This window comes from Panthera onca, chromosome A1 (genome assembly GCF_046562875.1).
Source record: "Panthera onca isolate mPanOnc1 chromosome A1, mPanOnc1 haplotype 2, whole genome shotgun sequence".
In the NCBI taxonomy this organism is placed as follows: Eukaryota; Metazoa; Chordata; class Mammalia; order Carnivora; family Felidae; genus Panthera; species Panthera onca.
In genome coordinates this window covers 29,776,718-29,795,494 of record NC_138339.1, presented here as the reverse complement: position 1 = coordinate 29,795,494, position 18,777 = coordinate 29,776,718, and the positions used below count along the sequence as shown (strand labels likewise).

General features: G+C 41.2%; 1 protein-coding gene across 6 annotated transcripts in view; it reads left to right on the top strand.

Moving 5' to 3' along the window:
• CPLANE1 (ciliogenesis and planar polarity effector complex subunit 1) overlaps positions 1-18,666 on the top strand; it is a 138,912-nt gene extending 120,246 nt beyond the window's left edge. For 4 of the 6 annotated variants that reach the window (XM_078445049.2, XM_078445044.2, XM_078445033.2 and 1 more), the window contains 7 exons: positions 1,060-1,118; positions 1,572-1,739; positions 2,515-2,639; positions 6,915-7,004; positions 16,008-16,091; positions 16,808-16,962; positions 17,422-18,666. In XM_078445049.2, the coding sequence (XP_078301175.2) occupies positions 1,060-1,118; positions 1,572-1,739; positions 2,515-2,639; positions 6,915-7,004; positions 16,008-16,091; positions 16,808-16,962; positions 17,422-17,595 (855 nt within the window). In that variant the 3' untranslated portion in view covers positions 17,596-18,666. The remainder of the gene's footprint in view (positions 1-1,059; positions 1,119-1,571; positions 1,740-2,514; positions 2,640-6,914; positions 7,005-16,007; positions 16,092-16,807; positions 16,963-17,421) is intronic. The other 2 variants (XM_078445054.2, XM_078445057.2) reach the window with 2 other exon arrangements.
• The last annotated feature ends 111 nt before the right edge of the window (positions 18,667-18,777 follow it).

Below are 18,777 nucleotides of genomic sequence, written 5' to 3'. Positions count from 1 at the left end.
ATGAAGTGCATAATTTACTCAACTTATGTCTGCAGAAGTCATGTCAATGTTAATATGTAACATTTCTTCTGTTGATAGTTTTAGGGACCTGGTAATGACCTTTGGGCTACTGAGGTACATGACTAGAATCTTTTTTTTTTTTTTTTTTTTTGCATTTATTTATCTATCTATCTATCTATCTATCTATCTATCTATATATTTAGTTAGAGACAGCATGAGCAGGGGAGGGGCAGAGAGAAAATCCCAAGCAGGCTTTATGTTGTCTGCAGACACCTATTTCTTTATTTTTAGCTTCTATTTAGGTTAAGGTATGGGATTAGTGAGGGGTTAATATAATTGAAAATGTCATTTGAATTTATATCAGAAATTAATAAGACCTTTAATTTGTTACTGACTACTTCCGTGCAGGACCTACAGAAAGTGAATCCACTTCTATGTACACATTTTTATATACACAATTGTTTGTCAAAGGACTAGACTTCATTAGTAACAGTAATTCTTAATGTTCTGGAATAAGATGTATGTAGCTGACATTTGCCAATTGCTTCATGATGCATAAGTTTTGAAGAGCTTACAAGTCACAGTGAACGTACTACAGTAGGTTTCTGGTAAACATTTTAAAACATCAAAATGATGGCTTTCAAGGTCTGACTCCTTTCTGCTTTATCAAGCAAGCTCTTGGTGAGATTAATCACAAGACTGAGCATGAAGAGTATGTGTCTCCATCCTTAAAATGCTCTTGTTTTCGATTTTAAACGCAGCAGATAATGTATTTTCTCAAAAGGAGAGAACTTTAATTTAGCTACTAAAATAGATTTTGCATTCCACGTATTAAACCAGATTTTGATTACATGATGCTTTAACATTTTTCACATTTTGTGCTGGGATAGGAAGCTTCATCAAATAGGACAGTGTTTTTGCACTGTTTCCTAAATAGCAAAAATATGTTTTAACCTCCTATTAAAATTGATTAGTGGAATTTTCATGTTTTCCATGGATCATAATGGCTTAATTATTTGCACTCAGCAATAATGAACTAACTGGGTATTTGTCATGCAGTTTTACATGACTTCAAGAGAAATCAGGCTAAGAGCGAAGATGAAGGATGAAAAAGACAGGTGAGCTGGCTAGCGGTGCACGAGTGTTTTCTCTAACTTGCTCACCCGAGGCCTGGACAGTGTCATAGGAATTCCAATTTTCGCAGTAGTCCCTGTTTGTCCATAAACAGAAAATTATGGGTGATAACTCCAGGGAAAATAATTAGACTCCACTAGCCTTTTTCAGGAATCTGCTTTCAAATATTATTTATCCCATTGAATTTTTGTGACTTCCATTCCTGCCATTCTGTCCCTCTCCCAATCCAGATATGTGCATTTTGAAAATACCCAAAAGGCCCTACAGATACCTTTACTAAAATTACCTAAGGGTTTTAAGAAATCTGAAATATGAATTTGCATTTGAAAAGCTTTGAAAAACACAAATGCTAGGTGATCTCAAACATCATGTTCCCTCCAGAAGAATGAACTGAAAATTAATCTTTTATTAAATATTGTTTAATTCTTTGTTTGAAGATTGCTATTCTCTGACCACTATAATCGTCGAATCTCACAAGCGTACAGTCTGATGAATGAATTGTTATCTGAATCAGTACAACTACCAACTACTGCACAGAAACCATTGCTTAACAGACCCAAAACTGCTCACGTTTCCAGACAGCAATGTTCTCTTTCTCCAAGAAGGTAAGACAAACTTTGGCAAGTCATTCAACATGATTATGTCATGTCAGGCATTATAAGAAGAAACTCAGTGCTTTTGTAAACCAAGTTCTGTATATTTGTACCTACCCTGCTCAGAAATATGATAATCAAGTAAAGAAAAAAATGGTCCTATAATTACGAGGTCTTTATAAGCTTATAGAAAGAATCACCAAGGAAAAAGACAAAAATGGCATTAAATCTCTAAGATATAATAACACTTCAGCATACCTAATACAATTTTGATATCCATTCAGTTATTTCCTTCTTTTCTGTAATTTTTAATATTTCCTTCTGTAATTTGCCTCCTAATTGCTCTCCTGTTTCTCCACTTGGCCCCATTCTTGCAGAAGCAGCCCCCACAAGCTTATCACTTCTTCTCTGCTGTCTCTTACAGCACAAACCCAGGCCTAATCATGTCACTTGTGGTGTAGGATTTGGGGTCTACTCAAAATACCAGAGACTCCCTTGAAATATTTTCTTGAATAAAACAGGGTATTAAATACATAAATAGCTGCCAATAAGCAATTTGAAATGGACAAACGGATAAGCAGAAATAACTTCTTTGAAAAAAAATGAAGCTTGAGGTATGAGACATGGAGAATATTTTGTTGAGAACTGTTATAACACTAAATGTATCACTGAAGTACAGAATAAGCAATGTCAGGTGAATGTATTAATCTGAGCCAGAATTTGGGCTTTTTGAAATATAGTGATTTGGGATTTTAGGAACATAATAATTATATAATTTCTACTTTAGAGAATATCAACATGGTCACAGTATTCCAATAAATCAACCTGGAAAATTCAGATATATATTCAGACCAAGTTGTACCCAAAAGGGAAAAGCTTTTGGACAACCTGAAGGCCCTCCTTGGCCACATGGTAAGGTATTTTAAATTTTGTATAATTTTGTATTCCTTGGGGGAATAGGTCCTTGTCTCCAAAGTTGGTTTTCATTAGTAAAAGCTATAAATCTTCATGAAAAGCAATTCTTATTTCAGTAGAATGCAAGGGATTGATAAACACTTATCTGTGCTGGGATTTTGTTCTATTGCTTTGAAATAGGAAGACCCCAGGAATCTTACTAAACACATGGCTTTTTTTTATAATAGAATCTGATCAGTCAGTATTTTAGATATGACTCATTTGGGAATTTGTTTCTTTTGTGTCTCTGGCTAAACATGTAGGCATTTTTACAAATCTAGTTCTGACAGATATCGGGATGGGTTAGATAGATATCAGGATATCACAGAAGAGGAACACTAAGAGGCTCATATCGAAATACCATGTTTTTACCCTTTGAACGTTTAAAGATATAATATCTGTTATTTATTGCTAGCCTTCCTTTAGTTAATTTTTCCATTTTTGGGTTTTGATTACCAGAGTAAAACATACTTATTTTGTGAAATGATTACACATTAAAAATGTATAATCATAGCTACTATGTAGTATAAATGCACACAGCTAAAAATGTATAATAAACCAATGTGCCAGGTTTATTTACAACCCTGTGAGACAGGTACTATTTATTATGTTCCCATTTTAAAGATGAGAAAACCCAGGCAGAGAAAATTGAAATAACTGCCTCAGATCAGATAGCTAGGAAGTAGCAGAGCTGGGATTTAAACCTCGTCTGGGTCTGGAGCCTACATACTTAGAACGTATGCTTCATTAAGCTGTCTCAGTTTAGAAAACTGAAATTTCCATAAATTCCAATCCTTTTAATAAAACTTAATAGTTTGGTTAACTCTTGCTCTTGATTAACAAGTTATAGTAAGAAAATGCTACGCTTGGGGCACCTTGGTGGCTCAGTCAATTAAGCATCCGGCTTTGGTTCAGGTCATGATCTCAAGTTCATGAGTTCAAGCCCCGCATCTGGTTCTCTGCTGTCAGCACAGAGCCTGCTTCAGATCTTCTGTGTCTCTCTCTCTCTCTCTCTCTCTCTCTCTGTCCCTCTCCCTCTCCCTCCCCCACTCATGCTTTCTAAAAAATAAACATAAAAAAAAAAATACTGCTTTTTTGGGGCGCCTGGGTGGCTCAGTCAGTTAAGTGTCTGACTCTTGATTTTGGCTCAAGTCATGATCTCATGGTTTGTGAGATCGAGCCCCATGTCGGGCTCCATGCTGACATGGAGCTCTTTCTCCCTCTCTTGAAAAAATAAATAGGGGCGCCTGGGGGCTCAGTCGGTTAAGTGTCTGCCTTTGGGTCAGGTCATGATCTCACGGTTCGTGGGTTGGAGCCCCGCATCGGGCTCTGTGCTGACAGCCCAGAGCCTGAAGCCTGTTTCAGATTCTGTGTCTCCCTCTCTCTGCCCCTCCCCCACGCATGCTCTGTCTTCCTCTGTCTCAGAAATAAACATTAAAAATTTTTTTAAAAATAGATAAAATAAACTTAAAAAAACTGCTCTTTTTAAACTAAAATTTCAAAATAGTAACCATGTTTTCTTTTTTTAATTTTTATTTTATACCTGATACATTTGCCAAGATTAAATACCCAAGGTTGGCAAGGATCTTAAACTCGAACCCATGGTTTCTTAATATCAGATGGAAAAATCTTGGATTATATGGAAACGTGTCTCTGTCTTGGACCTGTCCAAGGTCAGGCCTGTATTGTTGCACTGCACTTGCCTCTGGTCAGCTCACCCGCCCTTGCTGGACCTTGAAGAGGTACTCCTGCTGCTCTGGGTTCAGAAGCCCTCAGTGACCCCACCCCACACAGAGCAGTCCAGAGCTTGTCCCTGGGCTTCGACGCATCCTCCCCTTCGGCCTCCTTAGCCTCCTCCCCATTTAATTGGTGCTGGGTGCCAGCTTGTTTTCCAGCCACCTTCTGTACTTTGGTGCCCCATTCTTTTGTTGAAATTCTCCCTTACCTTGAATGCCTCACCTCTGCATCTTGGAAGCCATCCCTATCTTAACTCTTTAGTTCCTCTAACCTAATGTCATGAATTTTAACGTCCGTAATTTCAGTTTTAAATTGGGGCTGATATTTACCTTGCATGGTGGTTGTGAATATTAGAACTTTTTTTTCCTGTTTTTTTTTTGAAAGAGAGCATGTGCCAGGGTGAGCCATGAGCAGGGAAGGGGCAGAGGGGGAGAGAGAATCTTTTTTTTTCAAACAACTTTTTACTTTTTATTATTTAAAAAAGTTTTTTTAATGTTTATTTTTGAGAGAGAGAGAGAGTGAGTGAGTGTGGGGCAGGGGCAGAGAGAGAGGGAAACAGAGAATCTGAAGCAAGCTCTGAGCTGTCAGCGCAGAGCCGGACATGCGACTCGAATTCACAAACTGAGATCATGACCTAAGTCAAAATCGGAGGCTCAACAGACTGAGCCACCCAGATGCCCCTGTAAACACCTTTTTTAAAAAAAGTGTTTATTTTGAGAGAGTATATGTGCGCGTGTGACGCGGGGGAGGGGCAGAGAGCTAGCATCCCAAGCAGGCTCCTCATAGTCAGCTTGGAGCCCAATGTGGGACTCTGTTTCACGAGATCATGACCTGAGCCAAGATCAAGAGTTGGACCCTTAACTGAGCCACCCACGCTCCCCTAGAGATAACTGTTTTAGCTACCATTGTAGCTGGGTTTTTTTTTGTGCTCTGACCCCTCAATCACATGTGCATGCAACACGTCTCATGTTGTAGTTGCTTGTAAACTCATGTCCTATGCTTGACTATATTTTTTGAGGGTAGAAACACTCTCTTCTTTATCTCGTACTCTCACACTGAACAAATGAAATAATTGAATACTTGGATAAATGAAAACAATGGCTATTTAGCTTTTCTGCCTAAAAAGAGCTTTTTATAAACTACTGTCCGGGAATACCAGTGGGTGGGTATTGCTGTATTTATATCAGAGAAGACCAGTATATGACCAGCTGTTACCCCAGCTCACCTGTCACTTAGCTTCCCCAGAATGTGAGAGACCAAAGCAACTTGAGGGGCTGGTGAACAAGCTGGCTTCTCTCTCCAAGTTGTGCCTACATGTGGCCTCTTCCACACCCAGAACCCAGCCATTTCCCTTGGCCGCATTCAGAGGCTTAGACACCCCAATATTGTGGGGCAGTGGGAGAAACCCATGCATAACTGATCCCAGGTCCTATCCTAGTCAGTGACCCATGTCACCTGGGCCCACATGGGGCAAGTGCAGTCATTGCACAGACAGGGAGGGAGAGCTCATCAGGATTTTAAAATTCATTATAGCTTATTTTGTAAAAGAAGAGTTGTTCTGAAGATACTGGTGAGTCTTTGTGTTGTTACCTGTCTTGTAAAGCAGTGTGTAATTTCTGGCTAATATCTTCAGCTCTGATTGCAAACTGTTACCCTTAGTGATCGCCCTGCCTTTTTTTTTTTTTTGCTTGTTTTATGTTTAGTTTCATCAAAAGCAATATAAAGGCTGTATGATAAGTAACTAAGAAGCATCAAAGGCAGAGTTCTAGCCCGTGGAATCATGCAGGCCTGTATTCATAACCCAGCTCTGCGGCTCACTTTGTGCCTTCAAATATGTTATTTACAACCTATCTTATAGAAGTGTTGAAGTGTTGAGATAATAAGGAAAGCATTTTGGGACACCTGGGTGGCCCAATCAGTCGAGTGTCCAATTTTGGCTCAGGTCATGATCTCACAGTTTGTGGGTTTGGGTTCCCGTGTCGGGCTCTGTGCTGACAGCTCAGAGCCTGGAGCCTGCTTCGGATTCTGTGTCTCCCACTCTCTCTGCTCCTCCCTGCTCGTGCTCTCTTACTCTCTAAAGTAGATAGATAAGTAAGTATTTTAAAAAGATATGGAAAGTACTTTGCATACTATAAATAGTAAATGGTGTTCTTAACCCTAGAACTTTCTTATCATTCTTGATCGTTCTTTCCATACAGCGTAACTTGGCACCCGTCAAGGTGTTTACTGCTAAGAGGCTTATGTGCCTGGCTCTTCCAGTTGTCAGAGAGGGTGTCCAGGCACATTTGCCGTTTTGAAAAAGGACCACGGTTGTGCTGTGAGGGTCCCAAGTTTCAAAGCAGAGTTTTCCTTTCCTTCCTCTGCACTTCTGTTTTGCTTTCTTGCTTCAAATCGACTACCGTGTATCGGGTCCTCTTAGTCACAGGTTTCTGTCCTCAAAGAATTTCTAATACGATATGTATACAGAAGGTTAAAGAAGTTTGCCTGTTTTTCTAGGAACTGCTACTTTTACCACACAGAACAAAGGCGATGGAGCCAAAGTGGCAGTAAGAAAGCCTGTGCTGTCTCCAGTTACCTTCCACAAAGGTAATGGGAAGTAAAGTTCTTTTTTTGTTTTAAGTAGGCTTCGCACCTAGTGGGGAGCCCAACATGGGACCCGACCCTGAGGTCAAGACCTGGAGCTGAGATCAAGAGTCAGATGCTTAGCCGACCGAGCCACCCAGGCACTTCAAGAATAAAATTCTTTTTTAAAAAATTTTTAAAAAGATTTTATTTATTTTTGAGAGAGAGGGAGAGACAGAGTACGATCAGGGGAGGGGCAGAGAGAGAGGGGGAAACAGAATCTGAAGCGGGCTCCAGGCTCTGAGCTGTCAGTATAGAGCCCGATGCAGGGCTTGAACTCGTGAACCGTGACCTGATCATGACCTGAGACAAAGTTGGATGCTTAATGGACTGAACCACCCAGGTGCCCCAAGAATAAGGTTCTCGAACTTAAATTTTTAAAAATCATAAGACACGGGGTGCCTGGGTGGCTCAGTCAGTTACGCGTCCTACTCGTGATTTTGGTTCAGGTCATGATCTCATAGGTCGTGAGTTCGAGCCCCATGTCAGGCTTCGCATCGTCTCTCCCTCTCTCTACCCCTCCCCCGCTCAAGTTCGCACTCTCAAAATAAACTTAAAAATTTTCTTAAGTCATAAGACACTCTCAGAAATGTCAAATACAGGGCACCTGGGTGGCTCAGTTGGTTAATTGTCTGACTCTTGGTTTTGGCTCAGGTCATGATCTTGTGGTTCGTGGGTTTGAGCCCTGCCTTAGGCTCTGCACTGTGGAGCCTGCTTGGGATTCTGTCTGTCTCCCCCTCTCTCTCTGCCCCTCCCCTGCGCTCGCTTGCTTGCTCGCTCTCTCTCAAAATAAACAAACTTTAAAAACTATTTCAGATACCGATTTCAGAGTGAAGAGTATGGCTGTGTGTGCAGCAGTTCAGAGAACAGGCTGTGGGGTTAGCTTTGTTTGGAATCCTAGTTCACCACTTACTCTTTAGCCCTAGGAAAATTCCTAACCCATCTGTGTAAGCCTCGGTTTTCTCACCAGCAAACTATGTGTTATAATATTGAGAACATATATATTGTGGGCTTAGCACAGTACCGAACATAAAAACAAGTACTCGGGAAGGTGCTATTATCACATGGTCATGCAGCACCAAACTCATAAGTTTGGGGATTCCAAATTAGCTGTGCTCTGATCAGCCAGACAGGGGATGGTAATGATCTTAAGAATGAAGGTCTAACCCACCATTCACTCCATGTTACTCTTCACCGTTTAAAAGGTATTTTCACTATGCTAAGCGAGATTAGTCAGAGAAAGACAAATATCATATGACTTCACTCATGTGAGTGAAGATACAAAGATACAAAACAGATGAACATAAGGGAAGCAAAAATAATATAAAAACAAGGAGGGGGGGCAAAACATAAGAGACTCGTAAACAGAGAACAAACTGAGGGTTGTGGGTGGGGGGATGGGCTAAATGGGTGAGGGGCATTAAGGAAGATACTTGTTGGGATGAGCACTGGGTGTTCTTTTTTTTTATTTTTTATTTTTTTTAAATTTAAAGCTAAATTTATTTATTTATTTATTTTTCAATATATGAAATTTATTGTCAAATTGGTTTCCATACAACACCCAGTGCTCATCCCAAAAGGTGCCCTCCTCAATACCCACCCCCCACCCTCCCCTCCCTCCCACCCCCATCAACCCTCAGTTTGTTCTCAGTTTTTAAGAGTCTCTTATGCTTTGGCTCTCTCCCACTCTAACCTCCTTTTTTTTCCCCTTCCCCTCCCCCATGGGTTTCTGCTAAGTTTCTCAGGATCCACATAAGAGTGAAACCATGTGGTATCTGTCTTTCTCTGTATGGCTTATTTCACTTAGCATCACACTCTCCAGTTCCATCCACGTTGATACAAAAGGCCATATTTCATTTTTTCTCATTGCCACGTAGTATTCCATTGTGTATATAAACCACAATTTCTTTATCCATTCATCAGTTGATGGACATTTAGGCTCTTTCCATAATTTGGCTATTGTTGAGAGTGCTGCTATAAACATTGGGGTACAAGTGCCCCTATGCATCAGCACTCCTGTATCCCTTGGGTAAATTCCTAGCAGTGCTATTGCTGGGTCATAGGGTAGATCTATTTTTAATTTTCTGAGGAACCTCCACACTGTTTTCCAGAGTGGCTGCACCAGTTTGCATTCCCACCAACAGTGCAAGAGGGTTCCCATTTCTCCACATCCTCTCCAGCATCTATAGTCTCCTGATTTCTTCATTTTGGCCACTCTGACTGGCGTGAGGTGATATCTGAGTGTGGTTTGGATTTGTATTTCCCTGATGAGGAGCGACGTTGAGCATCTTTTCATGTGCCTGTTGGCCATCTGGATGTCTTCTTTAGAGAAGTGTCTATTCATGTTTTCTGCCCATTTCTTTACTGGGTTATTTGTTTTTCGGGTGTGGAGTTTGGTGAGCTCTTTATAGATTTTGGATACTAGCCCTTTGTCTGATATGTCATTTGCAAATATCTTTTCCCATTCCGTTAGTTGCCTTTTAGTTTTGTTGGTTGTTTCCCTTGCTGTGCAGAAGCTTTTTTTCTTCATAAGGTCCCAGTAATTCATTTTTGCTTTTAATTCCCTTGCCTTTGGGGATGTGCCGAGTAAGAGATTGCTACGGCTGAGGTCAGAGAGGTCTTTTCCTGCTTTCTCCTCTAGGGTTTTGATGGTTTCCTGTCTCACATTCAGGTCCTTTATCCATTTTGAGTTTATTTTTGTGAATGGTGTGAGAAAGTGGTCTAGTTTCAACCTTCTGCATGTTGCTGTCCAGTTCTCCCAGCACCATTTGTTAAAGAGACTGTCTTTTTTCCATTGGATGTTCTTTCCTGCTTTGTCAAAGATGAGTTGGCCATACATTTGTGGATCTAGTTCTGGGGTTTCTATTCTATTCCATTGGTCTATGTGTCTGTTTTTGTGCCAATACCATGCTGTCTTGATGATTACAGCTTTGTAGTAGAGGCTGAAGTCTGGGATTGTGATGCCTCCTGCTTTGGTCTTCTTCTTCAAAATTACTTTGGCTATTTGGGGCCTTTTGTGGTTCCATATGAATTTTAGGATTGCTTGTTCTAGTTTCGAGAAGAATGCTGGTGCAATTTTGATTGGGATTGCATTGAATGTGTAGATAGCTTTGGGTAGTATTGACATTTTGACAATATTTATTCTTCCAATCCATGAGCAGGGAATGTCTTTCCATTTCCTTATATCTTCTTCAATTACCTTCATAAGCTTTCTATAGTTTTCAGCATACAGATCTTTTACATCTTTGGTTAGATATATTCCTAGGTATTTTATGCTTCTTGGTGCAATTGTGAATGGGATCAGTTTCTTTGTCTTTCTGTTGCTTCATTGTTAGTGTATAAGAATGCAACTGATTTCTGTACATTGATTTTGTATCCTGCAACTTTGCTGAATTCATGTATCTGTTCTAGCAGACTTTTGGTGGAGTCTATTGGATTTTCCATGTATAGTATCATGTCATCTGCAAAAAGTGAAAGCTTGACTTCATCTTTGCCAATTTTGATGCCTTTGATTTCCTTTTGTTTTCTGATTGCTGATGCTAGAACTTCCAACACTATGTTAAACAACAGTGGTGAGAGTGGGCATCCCTGTCATGTTCCTGATCTCAGGGAAAAAGCTCTCAATTTTTCCCCATGGAGGATGATGTTAGCTGTGGGCTTTTCATAAATGGCTTTTATGATCTTTAAGTATGTTCCTTCTATCCCGACTTTCTCAAGGGTTTTTATTAAGAAAGGGTGCTGAATTTTGTCAAAGGCCTTTTCTGCATCAATTGACAGGATCATATGGTTCTTATCTTTTCTTTTATTAATGTGATGTATCACATTGATTGATTTGCAAATGTTGAACCAGCCCTGCATCCCAGGAATGAATCCCACTTGATCATGGTGAATAATTCTTTTTATATGCTGTTGAATTCGATTTGCTAGTATCTTATTGAGAATTTTTGTATCTATATTCATCAGGGATATTGGCCTGTAGTTCTCTTTTTTTACTGGGTCTCTATCTGGTTTAGGAATCAAAGTAATACTGGCTTCATAGAATGAGTCTGGAAGTTTTCTTTCCCTTTCTATTTCTTGGAATAGCTTGAGAAGGATAGGTATTATCTCTGCTTTAAACATCTGGTAGAACTCCCCTGGGAAGCCATCTGGTCCTGGACTCTTATCTGTTAGGAGATTTTTGATAACCGATTCAATTTCTTCACTGGTTATGGGTCTGTTCAAGCTTTCTATTTCCTCCTGATTGAGTTTTGGAAGTGTGTGGGTGTTTAGGAATTTGTCCATTTCTTCCAGATTGTCCAGTTTGTTGGCATATAATTTTTCATAGTATTCCCTGATAATTGTTTGTATCTCTGAGGGATTGGTTGTAATAATCCCATTTTCATTCATGATTTTATCTATTTGGGTCATCTCCCTTTTCTTTTTGAGAAGCCTGGCTAGAGGTTTGTCAATTTTGTTTATTTTTTCAAAAAACCAACTCTTGGTTTCGTTGATCTGCTCTACAGTTTTTTTAGATTCTATATTGTTTATTTCTGCTCTGTTCTTTATTATTTCTCTTCTCCTGCTGGGTTTAGGCTGTCTTTGCTGTTCTGCTTCTATTTCCTTTAGGTGTGCTGTTAGATTTTGTATTTGGGATTTTTCTTGTTTCTTGAGATAGGCCTGGATTGCAATGTATTTTCCTCTCAGGACTGCCTTCGCTGCGTCCCAAAGCGTTTGGATTGTTGTATTTTCATTTTCGTTTGTTTCCATATATTTTTTAATTTCTTCTCTAATTGCCTGGTTGAGCCACTCATTCTTTAGTAGGGTGTTCTTTAACCTCCATGCTTTTGGAGGTTTTCCAGACTTTTTCCTATGGTTGATTTCAAGCTTCATAGCATTGTGGTCTGAAAGTATGCATGGTATAATTTCAATTCTTGTATACTTATGAAGGGCTGTTTTGTGACCCAGTATGTGATCTATCTTGGAGAATGTTCCATGTGCACTCGAGAAGAAAGTATATTCTGTTGCTTTGGGATGCAGAGTTCTAAATATATCTGTCAAGTCCATCTGATCCAATGTATCATTCGGGGCCCTTGTTTCTTTATTGACCGTGTGTCTAGATGATCTATCCATTTCTGTAAGTGGGGTGTTAAAGTCCCCTGCAATTACCACATTCTTATCAATAAGGTTGCCTATGTTTGTGAGTAATTGTTTTATATATTTGGGGGCTCCTGTATTCGGTGCATAGACATTTATAATTGTTAGCTCTTCCTGATGGATAGACCCTGTAATTATTATATAATGCCCTTCTTCATCTCTTGTTACAGCCTTTAGAGTCTAGTTTGTCTGATATAAGTATGGCTACTCTAGCTTTCTTTTGGCTTCCAGTAGCATGATAAATAGTTCTCCATCCCCTCACTCTCAATCTAAAGGTGTCCTCAGGTCTGAAATGAGTCTCTTGTAGACAGCAAATAGATGGGTCTTGTTTTTTTATCCATTCTGATACCCTATGTCTTTTGGTTGGCGCATTTAATCCATTTACATTCAGTGTTATTATAGAAAGATATGGATTTAGTGTCATTGTGATGTCTGTATGTTTTATGCTTGTAGCGATGTCTCTGGTACTTTGTTTCACAGGCTCCCCCTTAGGATCTCTTGTAGGGCTGGTTTTGTGGTGACGAATTCCTTCAGTTTTTGTTTGTTTGGGAAGACCTTTATCTCTCCTTCTATTCTAAATGACAGACTTGCTGGATAAAGGATTCTCGGCTGCATATTTTTTCTGTTCAACACATTGAAGATCTTGTGCCAATCCTTTCTGGCCTGCCAAGTTTCAAAAGAGAGATCAGTCACGAGTCTTATAGGTCTCCCTTTATATGTTAGGGCACGTTTATCCCTTGCTGCTTTCAGAATTTTCTCTTCATCCTTGTATTTTGCCAGTTTCACTATGATATGTCGTGCAGAAGATCGATTCAAGTTACGTCTGAAGGGAGTTCTCTGTGCTTCTTGGATTTCAATGCCTTTTTCCTTCCCCAGTTCAGGGAAGTTCTCAGCTATTATTTCTTCAAGTACACCTTCAGCACCTTTCCCTCTCTCTTCCTCCTCTGGGATACCAATTATGCGTATATTATTTCTTTTTAGTGTATCACTTAGTTCTCTAATTTTCCCCTCATACTCCTGGATTTTTTTATCTCTCTTTTTCTCAGCTTCCTCTTTTTCCATAACTTTATCTTCTAGTTCACCTATTCTCCTCTGCCTCTTCAATCCGAGCCGTGGTGATTTCCATTTTATTTTGCATCTCATTTAAAGCGTTTTTCAGCTCCTCCTGACTATTCCTTAGTCCCTTGATCCCTGTAGCAATAGATTCTCTGCTGTCCTCTATACTGTTTTCAAGCCCAGTGATTAATTTTATGACTATTCTTCTAAATTCACTTTCTGTTATATTATTTAAACCCTTTTTGATCAGTTCATTAGCTGTTGTTATTTCCTGGAGATTCTTTTGAGGGGAATTCTTCTGTTTGGTCATTTTGGATAGTCCCTGGAGGGTGCGGACCCGCAGGGCACTTCCCCTGTGCTGTGGTGTATAACTGGAGTTGTTGGGTGGGGCCGAGTCAGACCTGATGTCTGCCCCCAGCCCACCGCTGGGGCCACAGTCAGACTGGTGTGTGCCTCCTCTTCCCCTCTCCTAGGGGCAGGATTCACTGTGGGGTGGTGTGGCCCGTCTGGGCTACTTGCACACTGCCAGGCTTGTGGTGCTGGGGATCTAGCGTATTAGCTGGGGTGGATGGGCAAGGTGCACGGGGGCGGGAGGGGCAGGCTCAGCTCGCTTATCCTTTGGTGATCCGCTTTGGGAGGGGCCCTGTGGCAGCGGGAGGGAGTCAGACCCGCTGCCGGAGGGGTGGCTCCGCAGAAGCACAGCGTTGGGTGTTTGCGCGGAGCAAGCAAGTTCCCTGGCAGGAACTAGTTCCCTTTGGGATTTTGGCTGGGGGATGGGCGAGGGAGATGGCGCTGGCGAGCGCCTTTGTTCCCCACCAAACTGAGCTCTGTCGTCCTGGGTTTCAGCAACTCTCCCTCCCTTTGTCCTCCAGCCTTCCAGCTTTCTGAGCAGAGCTGTTAACTTATGACCTCCCAGAGGCTAAGTCCCGCTTGCTGTGGGACCACACTCCGTCCGGCCCCTCCGCTTTTGCCAGCCAGACTCGGGGGCTCTGCTTGGCCGGCAGGCTGCCCCTCCGCCCCGGCTCCCTCCTGCCAGTCCGTGCCACGTGCACCGCCTCTCCGCCCTTCCTACCCTCTTCCATGGGCCTCTCGTCTGCGCTTGGCTCTGGAGACTCCGTTCTGCTAGTCTTCTGGTGGTTTTCTGGGTTATTTAGGCAGGTATAGGTGGAATCTAAGTGATCAGCAGGACACGCGGTGAGCCCAGCGTCCTCCTACGCCGCCATCTTCTCGAGAATCCTCGCACTGGGTGTTATATACAGGGGATGAATCTACTCCTGAAATCATTATTGCACTAAATGCTAACTTGCATTTAAAATTCTTAAAAATACATGAATAAAATAAAAAATAAAAGGTATTTTCATGTTCATTCTCCTGTTAGCTCTCTGTGACAACACTGGTAGACAGGGCAACTATTATCCCCATCTTACAGCTGAAACAGCAGAGGCTTAGAGAAGCCAGGGCGGGGGGCTGCTTCGGATCCCCCTAGAACAATAAAAATAACAGTTACAGAGAATTTACATGATGCCAAGCATGGTATTAACACTTCATGTGCATGATCTCCCTTAATCCTCCAGTTCATCCACTGAGGTCTGTTACCCTAGTTACCCTAGTTAAAAGAACTCAATTTGGTAGGGATAATGATGGAAACACTGATTACATGTGTTACAAAAATGATGAGAAACATGAATTGTTCTGTGTCTCTCCACTGCCACCTTCTTTCCTTACAGATTCATCTTTCAGTTTACCACCTCTCTCTTCAGCTGTGTCTGCTGTTTAACCTGTCAAGTTTTAATGCTGATGGCTGCATTTCTTAGAAATTCTCTTTGGTTCTTTCTCCATAGTTTTCCCCACTATATGCCTTAAAACCCAATGCTGTAGTTAGGATTAGTTTGAGTCCTAGAAGCATCATTTCCTGTGCTTTTAATTGTATAATCTCAGACCTTTTTTTTTTCCTCTCCTTTCAGAGTCTCTCATTTTAATATTTTGCAAAATATTTTCTAGTTTAGAGTACCCCAAGGGGTGCCTGGCTGGCTCAGTAGAGCATGTGACTCTGGATCCCAGGGTTGTGAGTTTGAGCGCCACGTTGGGTATAGAGTTTACTTTAGAATAAAATAGCGGGGGTTCTCCAGATATTTTCTAAACAAATACCTATCAATGTTAGTTTAACAGATAAAATAGCCCCAAAATACAGTGTTGGCCCCCAAATAGCTGAAGTTACATGTACACTGGTATTCTATTTATACAAGCTCCAGAGATCCAGGGTTTTGTGTTCGTGAAGTGTGTTACGATCTAGCATGAGGCCTTGCCCATAGAAAGGCAAATAGAAGTATTTGTTTCATTATCCCAGTGGTAGCCTTATCTGACAGGATGAAATTGAGTACAGCTCCACGTTTGCGGCTTGGGGGTGTGTGTGGAGTGTGGCCCAATAATTGACAAGGGGGCAAGAAGAGGAACAGGGTTTTCTCTTGACGGAAGCAGAGACAACGGATTCAGTTTCACCGTTCAGCTCCGGACTCCTCCGGCTAGTCTCCAGAGATAATGTTCGTCAATATGCTTTCTAAAGAAACTGAGTGGCAGTGTTCACTGTCCACAGAGAGAGTGCTTCTTTGAGGTTTCTGCCTAGTTTCTGCTGTGGAGTTTCTCCTTGATGTATCATGGGTCTTTTACCTTTGATAGCATTCACTGTCCACAATGGGGCAGGAACACCCAAACTTGAAAAGCTTTTTTGCACATGCTCAGTTTCACAGCATTGTTTCCATATTGTATTTTTATTTTAAGACTGGATATCCCGAACAAATCCTAGAGAAATGCAGTCTGATCTGAAGAGAAGGAAATTACAAAGCCATCCCTGGGTAAAGCAAGGTGAGAGAAAGCCAGTGATAGCTTCTCAGGTGTGTAGATACCCCAGGGGTAAAGGTTTATCCTTTTAAATGCAGGACTGTTCGCCTTAATTTCTCAATTTTGGTGGTGATTTTGTCATTCTTTTTAGATGGCAATAATTATGTTCATTTGACAAGAGTATTGAAGTCTAGTTACCAGGTCAATTGTAGCAGAAGTGGAGGTGGAATTAGTTGGTGGCCACAGCCTTTGCTAATCTCTTTTCACAGCCTGACTACTTGAAGCAACAACTCAGCGCCCGTCTCCATTTGTTTCCGTCTGCTTTGGAGACACGGCCTGCCTTTGTGGTTATAATACTGCTTAACCACGTGTTGGTTTCTCTTTTTATTATCCTTCAGTCTTCAGTCTTTCTGTTTTGCTGGCTGTTTTCTTTTTCAACACAGCGTTCACCCAACTTTGCAGCTGGAACTTCTCCACAGTTCCATTCTCTCTGTGGCCTCTCCTCCCTCGACTCTCTTGTCCTACAGGTTACCACTGTTTTTAAAATTAAGAGATGGCCAGAATTCATTTTCCTTCTGTCACAATGACAGGGCAGGAATTGTGAGAACCATATCCAGACCTTATGATTCAAATATTAGGTAAAATGTGACTGCCTTAGATGTGATGATAAACATCAGAATAAACCAACAATCTTATAAATGAATCGGTCCCATCGTAACTTTGTCCTTTTCCCTTGAAAGGTTCTAGTGCTCCGTGTGGGAGTCTGCAGTGTACGAAAAAACACATCAGTGCTGAGCTTTCACCTCGATCAAAGCAGGTGCGTATAGAGTATGAGAGAGAGACCGTGGTGAGCCCCTGGACAACTGTTCACGAGAGTCCTGCTTCCCTTCTACAGGTAAGCATTGTTCCAGATTTCAATTTGGTGATTTCCGTGTGTTCCCTAGTTCCGTCTGTTTTGTTTTGCGGGATGTAGAGAGACTGCAAGATTGAAGGGGTAATTCAGAGCATCTACACCTTTGGCTTAGGGCTCCAGCATTTATCACAACTTTCCTTGATTTTGCATTTTCCTTTTAACTAAAAGATAACAAAACATTAAGAACAGATCATTGTACGACAAGTATAAAAACCCACTGTGTCCATTCTTCAGATCTGGTGCCAGCGTCTAGCTGTGTCAGGTGACGTTCAGCCCACTGTCGATCCCGTTGGGCTGGGCAAACCCTGTCCTGGGTTTGCTTTGCATTTCCTTCGCCAGTTGGTGCATGAGCGACTAGAATCTTTGGAAAGCTTAGTTCACGTTCCGTTTACTTTTTCCTCAGGCTAAGACCACAGCTTACTACCTTTCTTAATTTGATAGGACTTGGCAGCAACCGAAGAAGAGCTAGAGCCTCCTTTCGGGGTGGGTGGCGTCGACAGTGTGTCTGGGAGCACTGGCAGCATCCTCAGCAGACTTGACTGGAACGCCATTGAAGACATGGTGGCCGGCGTGGATGACAAGAACCTGTCTCTCCACTGGGCCCTGGACCTGTAAGACCTGCGTATCATTGTGTTTCCCGGCAGAGACTAGCATCTCAGTGATGTAGTTCTGAAAGATTGGAGTGTTTAAGGGAGAGAAGCAACGAAGGAAGCAGCATGAATATACCACCTGCAGCCATATCATTCTCTGGATTAGCCATTTCAAGAGGGAAAATAAACACTTCTCAATAATTTTGCCTTCATGGAGAAAGGGTTGTTTAACTATAGATACACGCTTTTGCATTTGGTATCTCTTTAGGCATACTTTTTACAATGATGAAAAAATGAAAAGGACCTGTCAAGCCAGTTTACATAATGTTTAAGTTATTTATTATCACCTCCTCCTTTATTACCCCCCAAGTTTTGAGAAGCAACCTTATATGGATAAACCCGACGGAAAAAATTCTTTTGTTGTGGAGAAGAAAGTCACAATCTCGCCCTGAGACATAATGAGCTCCATTTTAAAACAGAGCCTTACTCACCTGTGCAGGCCTGGCCCAGGAGTGAAAAAAGGAACCACCTTCCACCAATACTGGACTTCTAAATAAGCCAAGTTTCACGGAGGCCAAATCTGTCCTCTGCTCTGTAACCTGAAAAGCCTTGAAGAAACAGGGCTGGATGCTTTGAGTGGGAAACAGGATTCCCGACTCTAGAAAGCTCACGTTAACTTTATAAAAACTACGGTGCAGAGACGTGGGTAGTTTCTGGCATTGCACCCAAATAATAATTTGGGAGATAATTTTTGTGAGAAGAAACTAAAAACCTTCACGCATTTGTCAATTTTTGGTGTAGTATCAAAGAATACTACTGTCTGAAAAAGCTATGAAATATACCTCCTTTTCCAACTACATTTGTGAGGCCAGATTTTTTTCGTATATACTTTGACCAGAACAACATGCTGGAAGAGGTTGAATGCAGAAGCGGGTATGGGAATTTAGCTGTCTTCCATTAAGCCAAACATTAAAGAGATTTGTAAAACTATGAAACTGCTACTCTTCTCATCAAGTTTTGATTTGGAAAAATAGTTATCTTTTGTAAATATGTCTTATAAACATTGGGTCATTGTAATTAAAAATGTTTAAACTTTCTCTGTTTTCATTTTTAACATGATAAATGTTCACAGATACACCCACATAAAAAAAAGCTCTTTAGGACCCTTGATTTTTATAAGGCGAACACAAAGTTTGAGAACTGCTGT